This window comes from Spermophilus citellus, assembly GCF_964194105.1.
Source record: "Spermophilus citellus genome assembly, chromosome: 2".
Classification (NCBI taxonomy): Eukaryota; Metazoa; Chordata; class Mammalia; order Rodentia; family Sciuridae; genus Spermophilus; species Spermophilus citellus.
This window is the reverse complement of record NC_138183.1, coordinates 31,307,203-31,330,188: the sequence shown is the minus strand read 5'-3', so window position 1 is coordinate 31,330,188 and position 22,986 is coordinate 31,307,203. Positions and strand designations below refer to the sequence as shown.

The window sequence follows — 22,986 nt, the reverse complement described above, 5'->3', positions numbered from 1 at the left end:
TCTCTGGTTGATAGTGCAGAGAAAGGGCTAAAACCTGGGAATATTATTGTGGCACCTGGTGAAAGGTTAACAGGAGCTAGGGGTTGTCTGATTGTTCACAGGTCCCTTATACAGAGGTTACTCCTAACTTTGGACTCCTGCTAGGAAAAAGCTTTTTACCCTGGAGACCTAGGGGGTGAGTTTGGAAAAAGAATCACTGCCGCATGTTAATCTGGGGAGAGCTGACTTGACCCCTAGAAGACCTAGATCTTGGTTTCCCTCACCTTTGTCAATCCTTACAAAAGAGCATTACAAAGTATCTCAAGGGCTCAGGAAAGCCAGGAGTTGGGGGAGGAGGGCAGCCTGATTGCCTAGGACTCACAAGTCCGATTTGTCCTTTGATACTCTTCCAGCTCCGTTTTTCTGCTCACAGCCAACTGTAGCTCCTGGCGGATCACCTGAATCTGCTTCTCCAGCTCTGAGAGTTCCTGCATCACTGAATTCCGAGCTACGTTGAGGTTGTCGGCTTTCCCATTGGTGGTCAGTGAGGCAGGGAGCTCTCTTCTCCTTGGAGGGAGAGGGATGTCTTGGTGGGTCCGAATGCCCAGCTGGTTTTGTCCTCCCTCATCACTAAAGATGTATTTTCGTTGGTTGTCATGACTCATATTGGAAGTATTCCACACCATGAGTTGATGGGGTCCTATGTTGGACCTAGGAAGCAAAGACAGTTCAAATTCAACTTCCATTATGCAGCCTTCCAGTGCTCTTCCCCTGCTGGCCGTGTCCTGCATGAACAATATAGAGCTGGGTATGCCTTTCAAGATGAAGTTACAAAGCCATTGATAAACTTGCTTGCTAGGTGGGTGGTGGAGGACTATAGGAGCCATGAACTTTCAACTGAAGTTCAAGGTCTTATCTTGTCTTTTTTTTTTTTTTTTTGAAGAGAGAGAGAATTTTTTTAATATTAATTTTTCAGTTTTCGGTGGACACAACATCTTTATTTTATTTTTTTTATGTGGTGCTGAGGATCGAACCCAGCACCCTGCGCATGCCAGGCAAGCAGTTACCACTTGAGCCACATCCCCAGCCCCCTTATCTTGTCTTTTGTGCTTTAGAAATGGAATAGGGTATCATTTGATGGTATGTGGTGTGGCACATTCTTTTGTAAAGAACCTTAGGTGCCTTCCTGCAGGGGAAGCACAGTAAGCAACTCTGCCTTGAATAGTCTATGACTGTAAAGATGATGATTTAGTAAGAGTGAAAGTCTCTTTATTCAGATGTTGGCCTGCAAGCATCAGTCTGCTGATAGATATGATTATATGGCTTATCTCAATCTCACAGGGCCATGCTGATGTTTACTACTTGATTAAGGGGAGAATAAAAGTATATAAGCCACAGGTTTCAGCAAAATGCTTTTTATTACAGGGATGTTTTTATGTAGTTTGAGAATAACAGGTCAGATCTGATGCTTAAAAAAAAAAAAAAGTCCCAAGAAAGACTCAGGTTCTTGCTGGGATAATGAGCGTCAAGTAGAAATGGATTTGAGGTTTGTGCTCCTCTTTCAGGCTTGCATTGTGGCTCCTATCATCATTGTGGAGAAGTGGCTATAGACAGTAAGAAAGTTATTGCTAGATAGGTACAGGAGGGAGGTGATCTTGTTTCTGAAATGCACTTTGATAGTTGAATGCAATGCGAAGAGTTTCTCACTTCAAGAACAGTTAAGAGCCCTAAGCAGTAAAACTGCTGACTTCTATCCTAGGAGAAGACCAAGGAGGAAGATTATGACTTTATGACTGCTTTTGCTGTCTGGGCAAAATGCAGTAGAAACACCCTATTAAATCCTTGTATTTTTGCTCCCACCCACATTACTAAACTGACTATTCCTTTTTACCTGCCAGGGAGAAAGGGAAGGAGGAGTAAGGGCAAGGGTGATAAAGTCTTGATGCATTTACATGATTGAGAACAAAAACACAAGGACTTAATAGAATGATTCTCTTTTGCTTGCCCTGAGGTAGATTGGAAATGTGGTCTGGTCCTTCATTCCTCCTTTCAGCCATGCTCCTCTGTCATGGGACTTGGCTGTACATCCCTATCAGGATGCTTCCCTTCTCTTTGAATGAGGACTGGCCTTATAACTTGTTTTGACCAATAGAAAAGGTGGCAGTTCCAGTCTAAGCTTTCAAGAAGCATTTCTCTTCTAGTCCCCTGTTGCTACAATGTGAACAAGTCCACATTAGCCTGCTGAGTGATAACAGACCATGTGGAGAGAGTCCTCCATCGCACTAGTAGACCAAATGAGACCAATCATAGGCCAGACAGCTTTTAGTTACTCTCCCCTCCCCAAGCTGGCTGCAAACATAAGGAAGCCTGGTCCAACTTAGCCAAGTATGGCTCAGATCAGCAAACTGCTCAGCTAATCATAGATTAGTAAACAACTCACTGTTGTTGAAAACATTAAGTATTAGAACAATTTCTCACACAGTGAAAACCAACTGCTATCTTCCCCAAGCCATTAAAGCACACAGACATACCAAACTACCCTTTAGTTCTTTAATGTTTCTCTTAGTTTGTTTCATATTAATGTACCAGAATGTACCAGAGCTCAGTTTTCCTATGTCCTAGACTGGGTAAAAGTTCTATAATGAATCCACTTAGAGCTCCCCTAACTTTAGATTAGAATCAGAGAGAAGACAAATAATAATTTTTCTTCTGGCCTTAGGGTCCCCTTAATTTTTCACATGTTGACTATGTATATATAATCTCTTGTAATATCCATTTGTTTCTCTGCATTAAATCAAAAAGGAACAACATCTGTCTCCATACTAGGGCTCAAAATTTTTGCAAGACTTTCCTCAAGATCATTTTAATAATTCATAATTCATGGGCAAAGGAAATGTGGGCCCAAGACCACCTCTCATTCATAACAGAAAACAAAGGGGTAGACAGCATGATTGTTTTTCATAGCTGTATCTCCTCTGGGGCTGCTGCAGTCCCTTCCCTCCAGGTCACATCTAACTAATCAGGAAGGTTTCCACTTTTCCTTACAGCCTCTCTTTCCAGTCAGAGAGTGCTTCCTGACCCCTTTCAGTCTGTGACATTCCTGTATCACAGTACAAGTCTGTTAGTGACAAACTGTTGGTTACTCAGGTCACAGCCACGAGGACTTATTCTGTCTTAGCTTTGCCTCAAAGTAAGAGATTCAGAAAGGAAATCTGCCAAGAAATTGGGTACATTGAGTGAGCAGACACACTTGGCTCCCAATTGAGGTGAGATAGATGTGAATAAGAATGGCATCACAGTTGGAGACGAGATCAGTGGGCTTCCTGTTTACTGCTGGAAAACAAATGTTTTGTCATTGTAAGACTGCATCTTTGCTGCTGCTGTGTCTTCCTGTGTTCCTCTCATTAAAATTTTATGTTAAAAATAATTATAGAAAAATCTATGTAACGTGACATGGAACAGCTGTGACCTGATTAGGTTACAGCTTGTCACTAAGAGAATTTCACTGTGATAGAGGAATGCCACAGACTTGAGAGGGAGCAGAGAGTGCTCTCTGACTGGAAAGAGAGGCTCTAAGAGACAATGGAAATGATTCTGACTAGCTAGATGTGCCCTGGAATGAAGGGACTGCAACAGCCCCATAGGAGATACAGCCATGACAGAGAACCATGCTGTTCACCCCTTTTTCTTCTGTATAAGTGAGTGGTATGAAAATCAGATTTCAAACCTACCCAGAAAACTACACTTTGAAGCTGAGATACACCATGGATTGCAGAGTTGCTCAGAGCAGATGCCCCCATCTGAGGCCTCTGGGCACACAGAAGAACCAGCAGGGCATAGGCAAAGAGGCCACCAGAAATGCTTCTGAAATCTTCAGTCACCATGAATGAGGTGACAGTCGTGCACAGGTGGCCATGGTGAGGATGTGGAGTTTGAATTTTCAAATGTCATTGATGCATTTAATGTTTGCTACTTCCTGCCAATGAAATGCTGTTTTCTAGGGAGTTCTAAGAGTGAGTGAAATCTAATGGAATCGATTAGGAAGGACATGTCTGTTGTGTATTTCAAATATTCCTAGGAGTGCTGGAAAGAGGTTGGAAGTAGAAACATGCCCAAAAGACAATAGCACATGAAATTAACTGCCTATAGTGTTCATGAATTCAGTTTCAACTCTATTCGTACCTAATAATAGTTAATATTTATTAGGCATTTGTTTTGATTTCAAGGTTTGGCAAATATTATCTCTTTAATCTTTACAGCAACCGTAGGAAATAAATATTGCTTTTCTCAGTTTCACAGATGAACCTGAAGCACAGGGAAGTTCAAGAACTTGTCCAAGGCCACACATATTGTAAGTGGTAGAGATAGGATGGATCCAGACACTTGACTCCAGTGTCTACACCTGCACTTTCAACCATGACAGTATTGTGCCTATTCTGCACGTGTGGGTGTGTGTGTGTGTGTGTGTGTGTGTGTGTGTGTGTGTGTGTGTTTGTTTATCTAAAACTATATGTACTTATATTGATTTTGTTTATCAATAAATTATCCTGATTTGATCTGAAAAATTATTTAGTCATAACTTCCCTTTTGGGCATGGGTTCTCAGTTATGTCTCTAAACTTATTTTAGCAAGTACAAAGACAGCTGGCATTGGCCTCCTCTTACCTCTTTTCCACACGTTTGGTCTTGAAACGCTGTTGCTTTTCTTCTACAAATGATGTGTTTAATGCTCGATGAAATCTCTGTTGGAAAGAACAGATTCAGAGGTAGAGATCATTAGAAACACATGGGTCAGGAGACAAAGTACCGCTTGGGATTTAATGGAGTATCTAGTCTCTACAAAACTTGGCCTCTTTAACCAAATTTCAAGGATGCCTGAAAGTATATCAACATTCAGCCTCAAACCTCAGGATAATAAGAATTCTAATTACATGTTATTATTCTACTTGGAGGGGGAAAAAAGAGATCTATTAGGAAGTTTGGAAATGTTTTGGATTGTAAAATGGTGAGTGATATAAAGAAGTGTGAACATAGCCCACGTGAAGTAAGGCCGTGTACATTTGCTAAAATGATCAAAACCTTGTTCCTACATTTTGGCAAGAGAAACATAAATCCTGAGAGTTAAACTAATTATATTAACATATTAGCATACAATGGAGATCACTTTGTGGAACTCTCCTAGGAGACCAAGTTCTCCCGGGAAGGAAGCAGGATGAATAGGGTTCGACTGAAACCGAACCAATGATAGTATTCTATATAGAAACAAAAAGGTACAGCATTAAGAGAGCCAGAAGGTCAGCAAGAGAATAGACAAATGGGGGCAAGAGAGGCAAAATACACAGACTCACTGGTGAGAAGTGACCCAGGGTGTCCAGGTAGAGGGATCCCGCAACTGGGGAAACCAGAACCACCCACCCTCCTCACCTTGGTGGGTGAAAACACTCTATTTGTGAGAGCCTCTCCATTATAAGACACCCCCTGACCACATTTTGGTTTTCCATGCCAATATCCTGTAGGTAAGTATGGGAGGGATACATAAGGGGTTGTCAGAATGGTTGATGTGCCAATGGTTTCTGTCCTCCCTGTACATCCATGTGATGGTGTCTGGGTTGCATACAAGAACTGTGGCACTATTAACCTTGGCCTGAGCACCAGCAAGCTAAGAGGACCCTCAAACCTCTGGACTAGAGAAAAAAAACAGAGAACAGGGCAAATAGAGTCACTCAAAGAGAAATGGGGATCTTGAATTCATTTAATAGGGTTCAATTTTGGCAAGAAAAGAATCTATAGGTAATACATTTTTCACACCATCTCTTAACATGGTCACCATTAAGTGGAACCTCATTAAAAATAGTTCTATTTATTCTATTATGAGTAGCAGTGGAGAGTTACAGGAAAGGAAGGGACACTGGGATTGCTTAATTTAGGGGGAAGACAAATCAATGGGACAGAAGAAAATCCATCTTCTAATTGAGTGCCTACACTACTCTTGTTCTTTTGGGGATTTGCCATTTGTCAGTCTGACATAGGGCTCTAGATCCTCCCATCACTGAGTATGGGATCATTGAAACGAGAGACCTATAACACTCACCTGACTGGTGTGCAGCCAATATTGCAGTTTGGATTTGTTTTTGATTCGTGGTAACAGCAGCCTGTACACTATGTGCTCTCCAATGGTTGTCAAGATGGACAGACCAAATCCAATGCACAGCAGCACGAAGAGTCCAGAGAAATGTTTGATGCCCATTTGCAAAGTCTGTGACAAAACAGGAAAGGCCGTGAATGTGATGCTCCATGTGACCCAATGCCAATTCATTTTTTTCTTTTCTAGACTCAGCTTCCTGCTTTTCTGGACCCAAGGAAAGCTGGAGACTATTCCTCTATGTGTTTAGTGAATGTCAGCCAGTACTGGACTGAGGGTGGGAGCAGAGCACAAGCCCTGGGGTACTACCCTCATATTAATCTCATTGTATGAATAACACCTGGTGTTGTGCCAAGGCCCTGAGTGTTAACAACACCCCATGCCCCTTAGAGATGGAGAAAGTAAAGATGGAGCTCAAACAATTTAATATGTTCAAATGCTGAATAGCTGTGAAGGAAAGAGACTCTCTCAGGGACAGAGAATAAATAGATTTAAGGAGAAAAGAGATGCCTTTAGTAGTTGTGGAATTTAGATCTGACAGGGAAAATGGAAATCATCTAGTTCAATGCCTTCATTTTACAGATAAGGAAACAGACCAGTGTAGTAAGTTGAACCAGGCCATGAAATGAGGTAGCTGAGGAGGAGAAAGAGAAGGAACTTAATATTTATTGGTTGCAAACTTTTTGCCAAGTATTTTGCATTTAGATAGGTATTATAATACCCATTTTATAGTTAAGGAAACATACTATGCAAGTCCTTGGATGCCATGCTAAGGAATATGGGTGTTATTTGTCATCATTACCACTGATAATTATTTAGCACTTACTATGCATAAGACACAGTTCTGAGTACTTCATCAATGTAGCAACTTGCCTAATCTTCATAACAACCTGTGAGGAAGTTACTGTTTATATCCCTATTTTATAGGTGAAGAAACAGCAACAGAGAAGTTCAGTAACTTGTCCAAGATCACATAGCTAGAAAGTTAGTGCTGGGTCAAGACATGCAGTCTATCTCCAGGAGAGCCACACTCTTGACTTCCTCATCTGTCTGATGTGAATGATCCTTCTATTCTCTTTGAAGGATTTCCTTTATTTCATTCTCCCTGACTCTCCCCACCCAGTCCTGGAGAAAAAGTCAGCCAGGCATGGTTCAGGCACTAGGTGCACTGGGAAATCTATCTTGGGATCAAGACTGGGAGATGGAGCCTAGTTCATTGATTCTCTTTTCTTCCATGATAGGACTTTGGGCAAAGACTGTAGATCAAAGATCAGCATTAGAATCCCCAAAGAAGGAAAGACAAGAGCTACTCAGGGGCTCAGAGCTTTAGGAGACTGAGATATAGGCAGGAAAATGAGGCAGAGGACTTCAGAATAAAGGCAGATGCCTAGATCCTGCTGGTCTAGGAGAGGGTTTGGTGAGGAGGTACACTGGACCCTCAGGACTACATAGGTACTGGGCCTTTTCCCTGGGAAATCTGTACAAGAAGTGACAAATTACATAAAATTAACCTCTAGAAAGAACATCCAAATGTGTTGAAAGTAGACCTTGCCCTATGTCTATTGTAAGGTGAACAGGATTGGCTATTAGAAATATCCACTGAGGAGTTATTGCTATGGATAAAGAAAAAACTGGGGAAATTCATTTTGGACTTTAACACTAACATCATCAGACATTCAGTAAAACTCTGAATAGACAGATGAGCACTGCTTCCTTAGGAAGCTAAGACATTGCCAAGATAAGGAAGAGAAATGAATGCAACTTATAACAAGACATCTTGCCTTTGAACACAGGGTTCTCTCTCTGTTTTCCTGTGCATAACAGTAATTAGTCTCATTTTCCTCTGGCGACCTCATAATAAGTAGGCTATATTCAATTTATATTGCATATTTCTTTCTTTAAACTTCTGATGTTTATACCCTCATACTAACAGATTATAGAAGTAGTTGTGTTTTTATTAGGCATTTAATATGTGTGCCAGAAGTCACATATGCACATTATGATCTTATAATAACCCCATAAGTTAAGTAGTATTACCTTCATTTCACATTTGAGTAAATGGAGAATCCTGGAAATTAATTACATTATCCAAGATCATACAAGCAAATATGTGGGGGAGTCAGATCAGGTAGTGAATCTGGGCAGTGTTATGCCTAAGCCTGCATTATCACTTGAGCAAATGCCACTTATAGGTATCCTTTACTCTCTGAATTCTCACTGTCTACTCACTGTAAAAACTTGCAAAAGAATTTTATTAAAAAACTCAGCATCTAAATTGAAAATCCATTATAATCTGCCTGTAAGCACCAACCAAAATGTTTAAGTTGTGTCTGAGTCTGAGTGATAAGATGTGCAGCTGCAGTTGATGTGCAGCTGTGGTTGTAATTTGGCCTTTCTTCCCCTAGGATCACAGATCTTTAAATGTGCTATGCATTGGATATTCACATCCACCCCACGTTATCAAGTGAAAACCTTTTTTTCTAATAAGGTGGAGCTTGCTCAACTCTCGACACTCATCCTTGGATAGGAGGGGGAAAAAAAAGAGGAGCAATGAATATTCATTGTCAAATATTTAAAATAAATTTAGCTGATGCAGACAAAAAGATCATTGCAGTTTCAAGTGACACGAGCAGAAGTATATTTAAAAATGCAATCATGAGCCTGTTCTCATGTTGCTGAAAGCTGTGTAAGTGAAAGCTAAAAGAATGCAAGCAAACTTAACTTTTGAGTTTTTTTTTAACACCCTTTTAATCCCATTGCTTCATCTGCAGTTTCGTTTGATGGCTTACAGCCACCCTCTTCCAGAGCCTCCAGCTTCAAGAGAAGATTGTCCCAGGGTTTAGCCATGGGCAAATCTTATATGGTTAATGGCTTCACTTAGTTCTTCACTTACTCCTACCCCCTTTTAGGCAAATCTTACATCAGTAAGTAACCATTCAAGAAACTGCATTGCTTATTTTTCAAAATTTTATTTTATTTATAATATAAAGTATTTCACTCATCATTTGCCTGAGATGTTACTGATCAAATCCTATACAACTAATCTTCTCTACCTCCAATCCACATCTCCCAACATATACCAACATATATATTATGTTTGGCATTCTATTTTTTGTTAATTTATATTAGTAAACATTTATTGCACTGTGGAGAGAAAGCATAGTTTGTATCTGATATCATACTTTGCATATTGCACCCAGGGATAGCCACTAAATAAGCACTAAAGAATTGGCATTGTAAATACTCTATATTATGCAGAAATTCTTGGTGGATTGTCATATAAAACAATCTATGCATTGTGCATCAGGTATTTGACAATGATAGGTGTCTAAGAGTATTTTAGTGATACTTCGGGAAACTGGTGGGGATTCTTGGATATGGTGAGAATCATTTTTTATAATTTTTTCCATCTGGAAATTCACCAGTGAACACAGTTCTAGGAGCCAACTAGATTCAGATAAAGAGGGAGATGTCTTTGCTATTAAAAGTGTGCTTTTTGCCCAGATCATCAATGCTTCCAGTAAAATGTAGGGGTCATCATTGTTTGGGGGAAGAAGCAGCAATTTTGCTGCCCAAACCTTGTTTTGCATCTTGCTCAGATGTGGGCACTTGAAACATCTGACAGCTGGCTGGATAAGTGACAAGTTTTCAAGCCTCCAGCAAGAAATGCAATTAAAGTATTTCACTCATCATTTGCCTGAGATGTTACTGATCAAATCCTATGCAACAAATCTTCTCTGCCTCCAATTCACATCTCCCAACATATATCAACCGTTCAATTTCTCTGGTACCCTACAGTTTCTATATTTATTGGTCTTGATTCTCCTCTCATTGCCTCCTGGACCCACTTAACTCAAGCTTTTGTTGTCCCCTGCCCTAATTACCTGTCAAGCAACTCCTATCAGTCATCAATTACCTCCACATTATCAAATCCAGTGATCAATTTTCACCTAATTCATGTATCCGCAGCTTGGGCATTGTTGATTGCTCCTTCCTCTTTGATATCTTTTCTTCAATTTGTTTTTGGAATACCCCTATCTCTTTGTTCCATCTCAGTCTCTTGCACTGTTCCTCCTCATCTTTCTGACATGCCTTGAATCCTTTGCTCTCACTTTCTCATCTACAATATGGCTTTAAATACCACTTATACGTAATGATTCCTAAGAATTTGGGACTTTTATTCCTCAACTCCCTATTCAACTTCTTTACTTGATTATCTAATGGACATCTGAAACTTCAAACATCAAAAATGAACTCCTCAGAATACAACAGACACTAGTATGGCAGTATGTAAAAACGTGGATGTGTAACCGATGTGATTTTACAATCTGTATACGGGGTAAAAATGGGAGTTCATAATCCACTTGAATCAAATGTATGAAATATGATATGTCAAGAGCTTTGTAATGTTTTGAACAACTAATAATAATAATAATAAATTAAAAAATTATTTATAAAAAAATGAACTCCTAATTTTCTCCTTGAAAGCTGCTTCTTACATTGTCCTTCTCATCTCAGTGAAACTCCATCCTTACAATTGCTTAGGGCAAAAGCTGTAGAGTCATCTTTGACTCCTCTCTTTCTTTTGCATTCTGTATCTCATATGCCTCTAAATTTATGGTGGACCTGATGTTCAGAGTAGATCCAGAATCTAATGACCTCCCACCACTTGGACCATACACCCTGGTCCAAATTACCATCACATCTTACCTAAATTATTGAAATAGCTTTGCAATTATTTTCCTCGACCCCTTCAGCTTGTCTTTTACATGGCAGCTTGAATGACCCTCTCAAAATATCATGTCCCTCCTGTGTTCAACACCAAGGTTTTCCATCTCATGCAGAGTAAATTACAGAGTTTTATAATGGGCCTCAAGCCTTATGTGATCTTGTCTCACATTTCCTAATTGCACATTCTTCTTTCTCATTTGTTACTCTGCTCAGCCTGTGGGATGCCTCAGTGTTCCTTAAATCCATTCAGCAAATAGTTGCTCGAGGAATTTTTATTTTCTGTTTTCCGCCTATAAATTCTTCTGCCAGGAGTCAATATTGCTTCTTGCCGACTTTTCATCAAGTCTCTGCTCAAATCCACCTATTGGTGAAGTCTACCCTAACTACAGTGGCTCTTCTCCCTCCTCTCTCAGACAATCTGTCCTCCTAAATCTGATTGATTTTTCTCTTGACATATATTTATTTATTCATATTTCCCTTCTCAAGTAGAACATAAGCTTCAGGAAGGCAGGGATTTTGTCTATTTTGCTCAGTACCTAACCTGATTATCTAGAACAGGGTCTAGCACACACCAGGTGTTCAATAAATATTTCTTAAATGAATGAGAACATCTAAAAGAATCTTATTTGTGTAACATACATTTGTATATTTTCTTCAAACACTTTCATAAACCTCAGGAGTTCATAGAATAGTTTTGTGAGGAAGAAAATGAGAGGTAGAGATTTCCAACTGATAGGTGAGAAAACTAAAGCCCAAAGAGCTGGAAAAACTTGCCTCCTTGACCTGATTATGCTGGAAGTTGGAATTCGTCAATCCAAGGAGCTAATGTGGGAACTGGGAGGAAAACTATATTTTAAAATACAGACAAACACTGGGTACTGAACGCAATAATTTCAGGTGTTTTGTGGTGAGAGAGAGAGAGAACGAATCTTTTTTTTTATATATATATCTTGTAGATGGACACAACACAATGCTTTTATTATTATTTTTCTTTACGTGGTGCTGAGAATCGAACCTGGGTCCCGCCCATGCTAAGGGAGCACTCTACTGCTGAGCCACAATCCCAGCCCACACTGTATTGATTTTTAAGATCCTTTCCCTGGGAAAGTGCTCTCCTCTTACCTCATGTGGTTTTGGTGTGTTTACCTATCAATCATATACTCATTGTTCTCACCAGTCCCTGGTCCTGGGCCAACCATGTGACCCAAGTAGGCAGAGACATTTGGAATCTAGGTGGTTGGAGCTGAATGACTGCTAAAGTTAGTGCTCCCAAGACATAGTCCTCTGGTTGCTGCCTAATGACCCAGGAGTCCTGTGGTTCCTGAAGCCTCATCTGTTGCTTCCTTTCTTCCTTCAAAGAATTGAGCTTCCCCATTATTCTTTTGATAGTTTTCTTAAATTAATCTGTTGCTTAAAACAAAAAAAAATCAGAGCTGATAGACTAGTAGAAGAATTAGGTGTGACTGCAACCTCTTTTGAGGCAACCTCTATTTCTCATGGAACTTACTGAAAGGAATGGGTGGAGCCTATTTGAGGAGGATTTCTCTGACTGTGTGGGGCTGTGCCTTTTTGTGTGTCTCCAGAAGCAGGTGCTCAATAAATGCTTGTTGAATGAAATACATATCTGGAAAGGAACTCAGTTGCAATTACTCTCAAGATTTTCTATTAACACTTTTCCCCAGGGTCTGAAGACTACAAGAGCCTGGGGAAGTCATTTTTATTTTTAGCATCTAAGTGTATTAAACTTTGCAGGGATTATCTCCTCTCTGAGTTTGTAAATCCAAATCCTGATATTGAAAAAATTTTTTTTCTTTAATAAGAGGGCTGGGGGTAAAGGAGGAATAACAACTTTATTGAGAGGTAAAGAAAATGAAGGCAATAGTACTCCCCAAATATCACTGACTCTCAATAGAACAGAAAAGGAAGAATTGAATACCATTTTCTAAAATTGAAGGGTTTTTTTTCCTCCTATTTTCCACAGCTAATAGTAGCTAAAAAAAAAATTATTGGCAGATTCTCTGTTGTGCTTATACAAATGGTCTTTGTGGCTCCATATGGGTATCAAGACAGAATGTCCCGGGGAGATAAGTTTGCTCCATTGGAGAAAATGGGGTAAGATTGTGTGATGTCGTATTTTGGAATTAAAAAGGAATCACTTTAAAACAACCAGGAGAGAGAGGAAGAAGTTCACTTAGAGAATCTGGAATTTTCTCATCAACCAAGACAGAGTAAAAGATCATACTTAGCTGGGTGTGGTGGTGCGCGCCTGTAACCCCAGTTGTTTGGGTGGCTGAGGCAGGAGGATTGCAGGTTGGAGGACAACCTCAGAAACTTAGTGGGACTCTAAGCAACTTAGAGAGATCTTGTCTCAAAATAAAAAAATAAAAAGGGTTGGGATTGGGACTCAGTTGTTGAGCACCCTTGGGTTCAATCCTTGGCACCAGGAAAAGAAAGAAAGAAAGAAGAAAGAAAGAAAGAAAGAAAGAAAGAAAGAAGAAAGAAAGAAAGAAAGAAAGAAAGAAAGAAAGAAAGAAAGAAAGAAAGGAAGAAAGAAAGAAAGAAAGAAAGAGGATCATACTTAACAAAAGAGACAGGAGAAGATGATTTAGCAAATCCAGGGAAGCATTGTATGAATCCACATCAGCAGTGCTCAGGCATTTGGATAAGCAGAAGGATTCCATAAGCAATCAGGTTGGCCAAAATTTCCCAGCAGGTCCTGGAGTTTGGGGGCTGGGAACTCTTTGTCTTCCCTATCCTGGAAATTGCTTAGCAGCTCATCCCCTAGGGATTGCCCTTGTTGGAGATGGAGGAGATGTTACCCCCACCACATTCCTCAGGCTCCTCAAGCCCCCATGCTTTCTAAGCTTGGGCAAACATCTTTTATGCTTAAAACTCTATTTAATTTGCTACATTAATTCCATTGTTCAGTCTTTTGAAAAATTTGACTTATTCTTAAAACAACCCCAAAAATTGTTTTCTAAAAATAAATTTGAGATTACTCATAATCCTTTTGCTATAAAATGATTACTTTGGATTCTCCCTGTTCTTTTCTGAACTATGATCATATGCATACATATTTTCCAGAGTAGTAATTATGCATTATGCTGTTTAAAAACTTTTATTTTGTAAAACAATAAATGTTTTAATATTAATTTTAAAAGTATTATTTTCTAAAAATTAATTATCTATTAATTTTAATGTGTTAAACCTATCACTTATTGTTTTATCATAATCAACTTGAAGATTCTCAAACTGTCAGTTACTATTGTAATTTATATATATGAGAAAAATATTGCTGTAGTTAAAACATTTTGTGTATTGCATTTTAAAATATCATTCTAGATTATTAGTTTGAGATAAATATTGCAATGGGTATGGTTACAGAATCAAATGATATAACTGTTTTAAAGACTGGTGATGTGTGAAATTTTGCCCTTACGGAGGGCAAAACCCATTCTCAATGTCACTAAAGTCCTACAAAGGCCTGGATATTCACATTCTCACTCACGTTGTTTTATAACAACTTTAATTGTTAGAATATATTGTTTGTTGTAATAAATATCTTGTGTCTATAGTGCTGTAATTTTTTAAAAATGGTGAATACTTCTGTTCATGTTGAACATTTTGTTTTTTGAAGTGTTGGGGATTGAACTTATTATGCATAGTAGGCAAGTGCTCTACCACTAAGTTACACCCCCAGACTTAATTTTTTTTAACCTTGAGACAAGTTCTCACTAAGTTGCCCAGGTTGGTCTTGAACTTGTGATTCTCCTGCCTCAGTCTCCCAAGCAGGTGGGGTTATAGGTGTGCACTCACCACCATGCTCAGCTCCAGCTTGAACTTTTGTGCTAAGAGTGGAACTATGTTAATTTCTCTTCATTGAAACTTTTAATTTTCTCCGAATATTCAGAGGCTCCTCGACTCACAAAAGGCCACTTCCATCCTAGAGTGGCCTCATTCCTTTATGTTAATTTTAATTAAAAAAAACTTCAGATTAAAAAAATGGCAAATGATTAAAGATCATTGTGAGAATAAACACCATGAGAAACCAACACCAAAAAAATGCACATTTGTGCTTAGCTTTAGCCTATGGACTATCAAGTTATGTCCTCCGATCTACACAATTTATTGCATGTGTCATGGTTTTCATTATAAATCAGCTAATTCATTTAAAAAGGTGATATGACACATGGTTTATGTTATGGTTTGGAGATGGAGTATTTCCTAAAAAGCTCATGTGTAAGGCAGTAATGGAATGTTCAGAGGTGAAGTGATTAGATTATGAGAGCTGTAGCCTCATCAGTGGATTAATCCACTTAATGGATTAATAATTTTGATTAATAGGTGGTAACTGTGGGCAGGTTGGGCATGGCTGATGGCATGGTCTTGGGGATTATATTTTCTCCCTGGCTCTTATTCTCTTTCTGCTTCCTGGCTGCCGTGAGCTGAGCAGCTTTCTTCTGCCTTACCTTTCTGCCATGAGGTTCTGCCTCACCTTAGGCCCAGAGCAATGGAAGCAGATGATCATGGACTGAACCTTTGAAACTGTGAGCCAAAATAATAAGTCGTTCTTATCAGGTTTTTCAGTCACAGTGATGAAAAGTTACCACATTTTATAAGTCACAGTCACTGGCTACTAACATAGGTATAGTAGCTAATACAATAGAAGAAGAGTTCAGAGCTTGGGGTTAGCTCAGTGGTACAGCACTTGGCCAGCATGTGTGAGATCCTAGGTTCTAACCTCGGTACACATACACAACCTCCCTGTGCCCCGCTCTCCAAAAAGAGGAAATATAAAAGGAAAAAGAGGGGTCCAGAGTCTAATCTGAAGTCTGATTCTCAGACTAGTGGCTTCAGTTCTCTACCATGAACACCTATCTTAAAAAGCCTCTGAGCTCTCCCTTTTCAAAGCATGGAAAATAGATAAAACACCACAGCCAGACTACCTTCCTACTCTATATCCTAACAGAATCAGTAGCATAAGTGAAGGATGAATTTGTAACTTTTAAATTTTTGGAAGATTTTCCCTTGAGAATGTTTCTAAAGCATGATAGACTTGGAATATAAACCAATTGTGCTGAGGCCATATTTTCCCCTCTGTTTCAAAAAGAGTGTTTCATGGCTTGGAGACTGCGACATATGGTAGCAAGCAGACACAACTCATTAGCATAGATTCATAACGACATATTGTTACTAATCTGTGCAGTCTCAGAGCATATTGGTTGCTGTTTTCAGTTTAATCTAAATACTGTCACCTATTTCTCAAAAGATGAGATGAAGGAGGAAAACGGTTTTAAACTGTCTTGTCTAATATATTTGTTTCTTTGCTAAAAGTGAAACCAAAGTTATGGGGGCTGGCTGCTTGCTTCTTGACAAGTAATTTACTTCTTTGGGCCTCAGTTTCCTCTTTTGTGAACATTAAGACTTGATTTGATTACATTGATAAGACTAACAGAAATAATTTGAGACAGGTACATATGGAGCCACAAAAGTAAGAGGAATGCCGTTGAAATATAAATGAAGCTCAGGGTTTGGGGTCAGAAAACCTGGTATAAATCCTTGCTTTGTTACTTACTGAATGGATGGCCTTGGGGAACTTCCAATCTTTCTATGCGTCATCTGTAAAGCTGAGATGATGGTGCCCACATCACAGTGTTGATTAAATCATATAATAAATGTTGTACCAAGAATTATTGTAGCTCTATAAATGGTAACTATTATTGTCACTCCAAGGAGTTGTATAAAACTAAAATTGTTGACAACTGGCAATCAACTGAGAGAAAAAAAACAAAACAAAACAAAGAATTCTAACTTGGAAGTAAGTATGATCCATTTTCCCATCAGATCTTTCCAATGCTGAAAACAGAAACAAGTTCTTGATTCAGTCATTGCCACAAAGTAGATTGATGAAGCAATCATTTAATTCTAGTCACTCCAGAAACTAAAATATTTTTCTTTTCCTTGTTACATTTGCATGCACAATCCACGTTTCAAACCCATGTTCATAATTTCAAAATCTCCATATTTTGATGTACACAATTGCCACTAAAAATAATGTCCCTCTTTTAGAGGTCTTCTTGGCCAGCATGACATGTGCTCACTTTCCCCATGTAAAATTCCCTCCACAAAGTCAAACAGTTGGGCACTGCCCTCTTTTAAAGTTTCCCCAGTTCTCAAGGAGTCTGTCATTCCCTCTGAAAATGGGAGGTGGGAGGGAGAACATTGACATTGTCCCCGTTGTTTCCTTTCTGGGCAAGAATCACAAAGATACTCAGTTCACTTTAGAGTGGGTTTGGCTAGGTAGTAAATGTTTCTACCTCACTGTTTTTATGGTCCCTGTATTTACCTGTCTCAAATAGTGTTATTACTAGAATCAAATCAAGTATCAATTTTCATAAAACAGGAAACTGAGGCCTAAAGTGAACTTTGCTTATTAAGAAACAAACAACAGCCACCTCATGTCTCCTTTACATACTGATAAGGGAAAGTAGGGAGAAGGGAATCAGTAGCACGAACATATTGTATTCTAGGTGCTTTACACATTTTAAATGGTATAGATCCTCATTTTAATTAGGTGGAAAGACATAAGCTAACTTGCTCATGTTCACATAGCTAAGAGACTATGATAACCCAGTTGCAACTGAATTCCAATCCAGTGGGTTTGCATCTTTGATCTATATTACCCTGCAATAGGGTCATGACTCATATGACTATAGGGTTGGGAGTGTTTATGATCGTTAATACATTTCTTTAGGACTGCGCATGAATTAAAGTGACAGGGACTCCTATTTGTGGTTCTTTAAAGTATAAAAAGTATGTCAGAATGCCTTGTAGATAGTTGTCCTGCCAGTCTAGTTGCCAGCTTCTTCCAAATGAAACAATAATAAACTTATCTGAAATGGATCTTCCTCATCCTGAGAGAAATCACCTGAATGGTTTCCCTTGGCTAGGTAAGTGTAAGAAGAGCACATTTCATTTTTTCTAGCATTTTGGGAGCCTTAGACATCTTTATGGGGAGTGGTCCTTTGTGAGAAAGAAAATTATAGTGAAATAGCAATGTTACAGAAGGACAAGAGCTTCTTGAGAGTTTTCAGTTTCTCTGCTCTGCCTCAGATCTAATTTTCAAAATCAGCCAGTGCTGCCACCATTCACCTCTGCTTAGAGACTTATTTGCAAATCTCTGCATCTCTGAGTACCAGAAGCAACACTCCTTTGGCATTTCCAGGAGAGTCACCGCAGCCAGAATCTTTACTGACTCTGTCCTGTGGGAAGGCTGACTCTATATCTCTCCCATTTACTCCAACTAAGGTGAGCTGACAGAGTTGAAAGTGAGAGTACTTTCTTGGAAGGTCCCTGCCTTGTTTGACTAGAAGATCCCTTTTCTGAACTTAATACTGGAGCTGGTAGCCAACATGGAATATCCACTGCCACTGCTGGTTATAGTTGGGCTGGGCACTTGGTGCAGGATTCACATTTTTTACATGAGCCCTGGAGGATCCCTACTGGACACTTTCCCCTAAGTAGATGCATCATGGGGAATGGAGCTGCAGCCTACTATGAGAAGAGATGAATTTTTGTTGCATGGAGAGTAATTGAAAGACGCTCAGTAGGGAGTCCTTGTGGCTACAACAAGAAGTTAACAATCTGTCAAAGGCATCTGAACACTACAAGTGAATGAATGGTTCACCTAACACCCGATAACAAATTGTACAATTTCCTCCTGCATACAAAATCATGAGAAAGGCAGGCTAAGGTATATATTTTCTTATTTTAAAGTTTTTGACTACAGTTTGGGATCTGAATCAAAACAAAGAAAAAGACATTTATAAAAGACTCTTTTTTTTTTTTCCTTTTCCCACTTTGATGCTTCATCTTGCTCTTCCCCCATTTGGGGTGATACCCTGAACCACTGAGATAAGAATTAATAACACTGAATTGGTGATGAAGCACATGTTAGAAAATGTAGCTTCCACAAAGAGAAATACTTCTGGGTTAAGTCAGAGAGACAGTTGATGGATGCCTGGAACAGATCTTGTAAGAAAGAAGAAAGCTTTGGGCAAAGTTGTTTGGGCAGTGTTCTTTGAAAACAGGCTCACACAGTCACTATCAACTTCTTGTGGACTTCCAGGTCTCTGACCACAGCACTGAATTCCTCAAAGGATAACTTCCCATCGCCGTCCTTATCCATGATGATGATGGTTTTGTCCACGAGCTGCTGTAGCTGCCAGTCCTTGAGGTTGTTCCCCACCATCATCTTCAGCACCTGGAAGAGCTCCCCGTTGGAGATGTAACCATCTTTATCTACGTCGTAGATCCTGAACGCGAACATCAACTTCTGCTCCTCGTCCCCTTTGACGCTGAACTGGGAGGTCCCCCGGATGAATTCCGTGAAGTCCACTTCTCCATTGCCGTCGGTGTCGAAGATGTCGATCACTCGCTTCACCAATGGGTTCTGCTGCAGCTCGGGCAGCGACATGAACTCATTCACGCTCAGAGCGCCCGACTTGTCAAAGTCCAGCTTCTTGAAACTCCTGCCCAGCCTTTTAATTTCTTCGGGTTCGAAGTGGCTGCACATCTCCTTTGGGTAACTGGCCTCATTTCCCATTGCGGATGCGGAGTAGCGGCTCACAGGGTCCGAGGAAGGAGCTGGTGCTGTGGGCACGCTGGGACCGTTGAGTCTCAGGACCGGCAGGGTCCGGGCTCGTGACTGCCCCGTGGAAACCAGAAAATGGGCAGCGATAGGAGCAGGGCAGAGAAGAGTGGGGGTCGGTGAGGAGAGGAAGAAGGAGAAGAGGGACTTTGGAGGGGGAGAGGAGGGCGCAGCTAGGGGATGCCCAGCAGGCAGATAGATGCATGGAGGGCTGGGCTACCCTACTCCTCTCTCCTATCAAACCTCTTGTAGGTTTCCATTGTCAGCCCTATTTCCCTTAAAATCATCTACTCATTTCCTCACTTTTTTTTTCCACTCTGGGAAGATAAACCCCAAGTGAGCAGAGGCCATGTCTAGATTATTTCACTGCAGTATCCCCAGCACAGTGCCTAATATACAATGTGTGCTTAATAAATTTATCTTGAATGACTTTCAGTGAACAGCATGTCACCCAGGACTCCGTAGGATTTCTTGGGAGGCCTAGTATAGGCATTAAATTAAATGACATGTCTAAGTGTTGCTATTATATAAATTTCCCATAATTCCCAGGGTGGGCATTCTTCTGGACCTTTGTCAGGACGTGGGGTTCAGAATTTCTCTAAGAGACCCCACCCAGCTGTCACACAGTTTTCTTATATGGATCATCTATAGGCACTAACACATTCTTGGGGAAATACACACAATGCTGCAAAGGGGCATTTTTCAAGAAGACACAGGTCCCAAGAACACAGCCTCTGTTTCTCTATCATTTCAATCCATGCTGTCTGGTGCCTAGCAGCTGCTGCACAAAGACACTGGGGACCAGCTGCCATGGGCCCTATATGTGTGTTGAGAGTGATAGTGGTCTCTAAACTATCTCACTTCCCTCTCTTTGCTTCCACTAGATTTGTTCTTTTCGTTGAAGATTAATCTTATGGGTTCCCTCATATTCCTTCGTCCTTTTTTTTTTTTTTAAAGAGAGAGTGAGAGAGGAGAGAGAGAGAGAGAGAAATTTTTTTAATATTTTTTTTTTTTAGAGAGTGAGAGAGGAGAGAGAGAGAGAGAGAGAGAGAGAGAGAGAGAGAGAGAGAATTTTTAATATTTATTTTTTAATTCTCGGCAGACACAAATCCTTGTTGGTATGTGGTGCTGAGGATCGAACCCGGGCCGCACGCATGCCAGGCGAGCGCGCTACCGCTTGAGCCACATCCCCAGCCCTATTCCTTCGTCCTTTAGGAGCAGAAAGCACATCAGTTACTCTAAATACATAAGAAATAAATGTGGTCCAAGAGCAATACAGTTCAAAGGGACTTGGGGGAACCTCAAGCCACTAAATCAAACTGAAGGGGCAAATTCTCCCTTACTTTAAAAAATATGAGCATGTTATATGTTCTGTAGTTCAACTGAAAGATCAGTCTAAAGGTAACCAGGCTGAAACTGGCACAACTAGGCCACTGGATACCTTACTATTAAGTATGGTACTTTTTATTTTCCTTTGTAAAAAAAAAATGATAATCCATTGATTTTTTTTTTTTAAATCATCATGAGTATTAACTAACATGTATAACAACTAAACAGTGATATCATACTGGGAACATGTTTTGCCCTACTTACTGGCTTGCTTTCCAGTTGCCCAGAGAAATGAACAGGGTACAGTTTGAGTATAAATCTATTGAATTTGCAATGTTAAAGGAATCACTTTAGATTTTATTTTAAGATGACTAAAATCAGTGTTGTCTCTAAATGCTACCAACATTTAGAGACCAACTGGTTTATTTCTAGAGCATGAAGATTTTTCTGGACTCTGCAGGGAGATACACAGGTCCTACAGCTACAGTTCTGAGAAGTCACAAGCCTCAGGGGCAGCAACAGAACTCTATCTTTGGGTCAAGTGGTTTAGTGTTTCTACAATTGTGTTACTGGCCCGATCTTCTGTTTTTAATCACAGTGTCATTAAAGATCCTTGGTTTAAAGAGAACCAACTTCTAAGGAGCTTAGCAAAAACATTTTTGGTAAGAATTTCACATAATTGAAAAAAGAGATAAATGATGCAGTATTAGGAAGGGTGAAGATCCAGTTGGATTTAAAGAACAATTGGAACCCAGGCCACAGGGTTAGTAATATAGTTTGTAAGCACAGAGTAAAATGAAAATGTAAGAACTTTTTGTTTGAAATTTATTATACATTTCAACTCATCCACAGAAGGGCATCAAACCAGATAGGGGACCCTATGAGACCACAAGGGCCGTGTGCTCATAAAACTAGTCCTGTAGAGACTTGGGTCCATTTATCTCTGTGTCTCTCACCTCTGCTTCTCTTTGCTTCACTCTCTTCTATGCTGAAGGAGCTTCTACCACATGGCAGAGAACCTGACCACTGACAGATTCCAAGTTAAGACCCTGGGGGTTTTATCATTAGAAGACTGACTTTCCCTTGTTCTGGTTAGATGCCTACAAATCCCAGAAACAGGCTTGGATTGGTCTCAATTGGATTGGATTCCCACTCCCCAGTCATCAGACATGGCCTATAGTAGACGGAAACTTGAACCTCCTGGCTGGACCTGGGATCTTGAGTGGGGATCCGGTAAGAAGAGCAAATGCCAAAGAAGTATTTGTTCTTCCTTATAAAAAGAGGTGATGGTGAGCAGACGGTACAATAGCTGGACATTAGATATGACCACTAGTGCTGACTCCATAGGAGGGAGGAGTCATTTTGTGTGAAGAACTCCCTCAATTTGACCAATTGATAGGGCCACAGGATTTGCTGTAGCTACAGGCCTCCACTTGCTAATGAATTTCTGCCAAGTTCAACTAAGTAAACTTGTTATTTATCCCCCAAATCCTTTCACCTTTGTGTAGGTTAAATCAGTATCACTTGCAGACGCTGCACCTAGTTTTATACACCGGGTTGAAACACATTAATAGGTTGGGAAGTTAATTTTGTGGGTTGCAACCAATGTTAAAAAAAATAGAAAGGGAGATAATTGAGAAAATATTAGTAAGGGGAAATTCATTTCTCTGAGTAAACATTACTTAACAAAACTGTTCATTTAGTTATATTGATATATAATTATATAAATCTAAATAGAATATATTTATAAAATATATTATAAAACAAAGCTAAATAGAATATATATTATATAAATAGAATATATGTATATATGACATAAACATACCAGGTTATTCTGGTTTTGCAACAGGATGGAGATATATATATATATGATTATTTCTGCCATGGATTATGGTAAATGATAAAAGCAGTCTGTCAGATACCACAGAACTCAGAGTCTGAACATCTTTGTTATAGGCTTATGCTGTGAGAATAATTCAAACTGAAGAACATTTATTCCTATTTTATTCTGATGTCAGCCTGTGGGGAATAAAGTTGATGAAATTTGAAACAATAATCTATAGCAATACTGTCCAATAGAAGCATAATGTTAGTCATCTATATAATTTAAATGTTTTTAGTAACTACATTTAAAAGCAAAAAATGAGGACCGGGGA

At 39.6% G+C, this 22,986-nt stretch overlaps 2 protein-coding genes across 3 annotated transcripts in view; both read right to left on the bottom strand.

Annotated features, from left to right (window-relative positions):
* Positions 1-344: 344 nt before the first annotated feature.
* GRIN3A (glutamate ionotropic receptor NMDA type subunit 3A) overlaps positions 345-22,986 on the bottom strand; it is a gene marked incomplete at its 5' end in the record, with an annotated part of 175,024 nt that continues 152,382 nt past the window's right edge. The window contains 3 exons of one of the 2 annotated variants that reach the window (XM_081281130.1): positions 345-753; positions 4,644-4,720; positions 6,070-6,234. In XM_081281130.1, coding sequence (XP_081137256.1) covers positions 351-753; positions 4,644-4,720; positions 6,070-6,234 — 645 coding nt within the window. In that variant the 3' untranslated portion in view covers positions 345-350. The remainder of the gene's footprint in view (positions 754-4,643; positions 4,721-6,069; positions 6,235-22,986) is intronic. The other variant, XM_081281131.1, reaches the window with a different exon arrangement.
* PPP3R2 (protein phosphatase 3 regulatory subunit B, beta) lies at positions 18,944-19,456 on the bottom strand (the record flags this gene model as incomplete). The annotated part of the gene is made up of 1 exon (XM_081278609.1): positions 18,944-19,456. One exon carries the CDS (start codon positions 19,454-19,456, stop codon positions 18,944-18,946), a length of 513 nt encoding a protein of 170 aa, XP_081134735.1.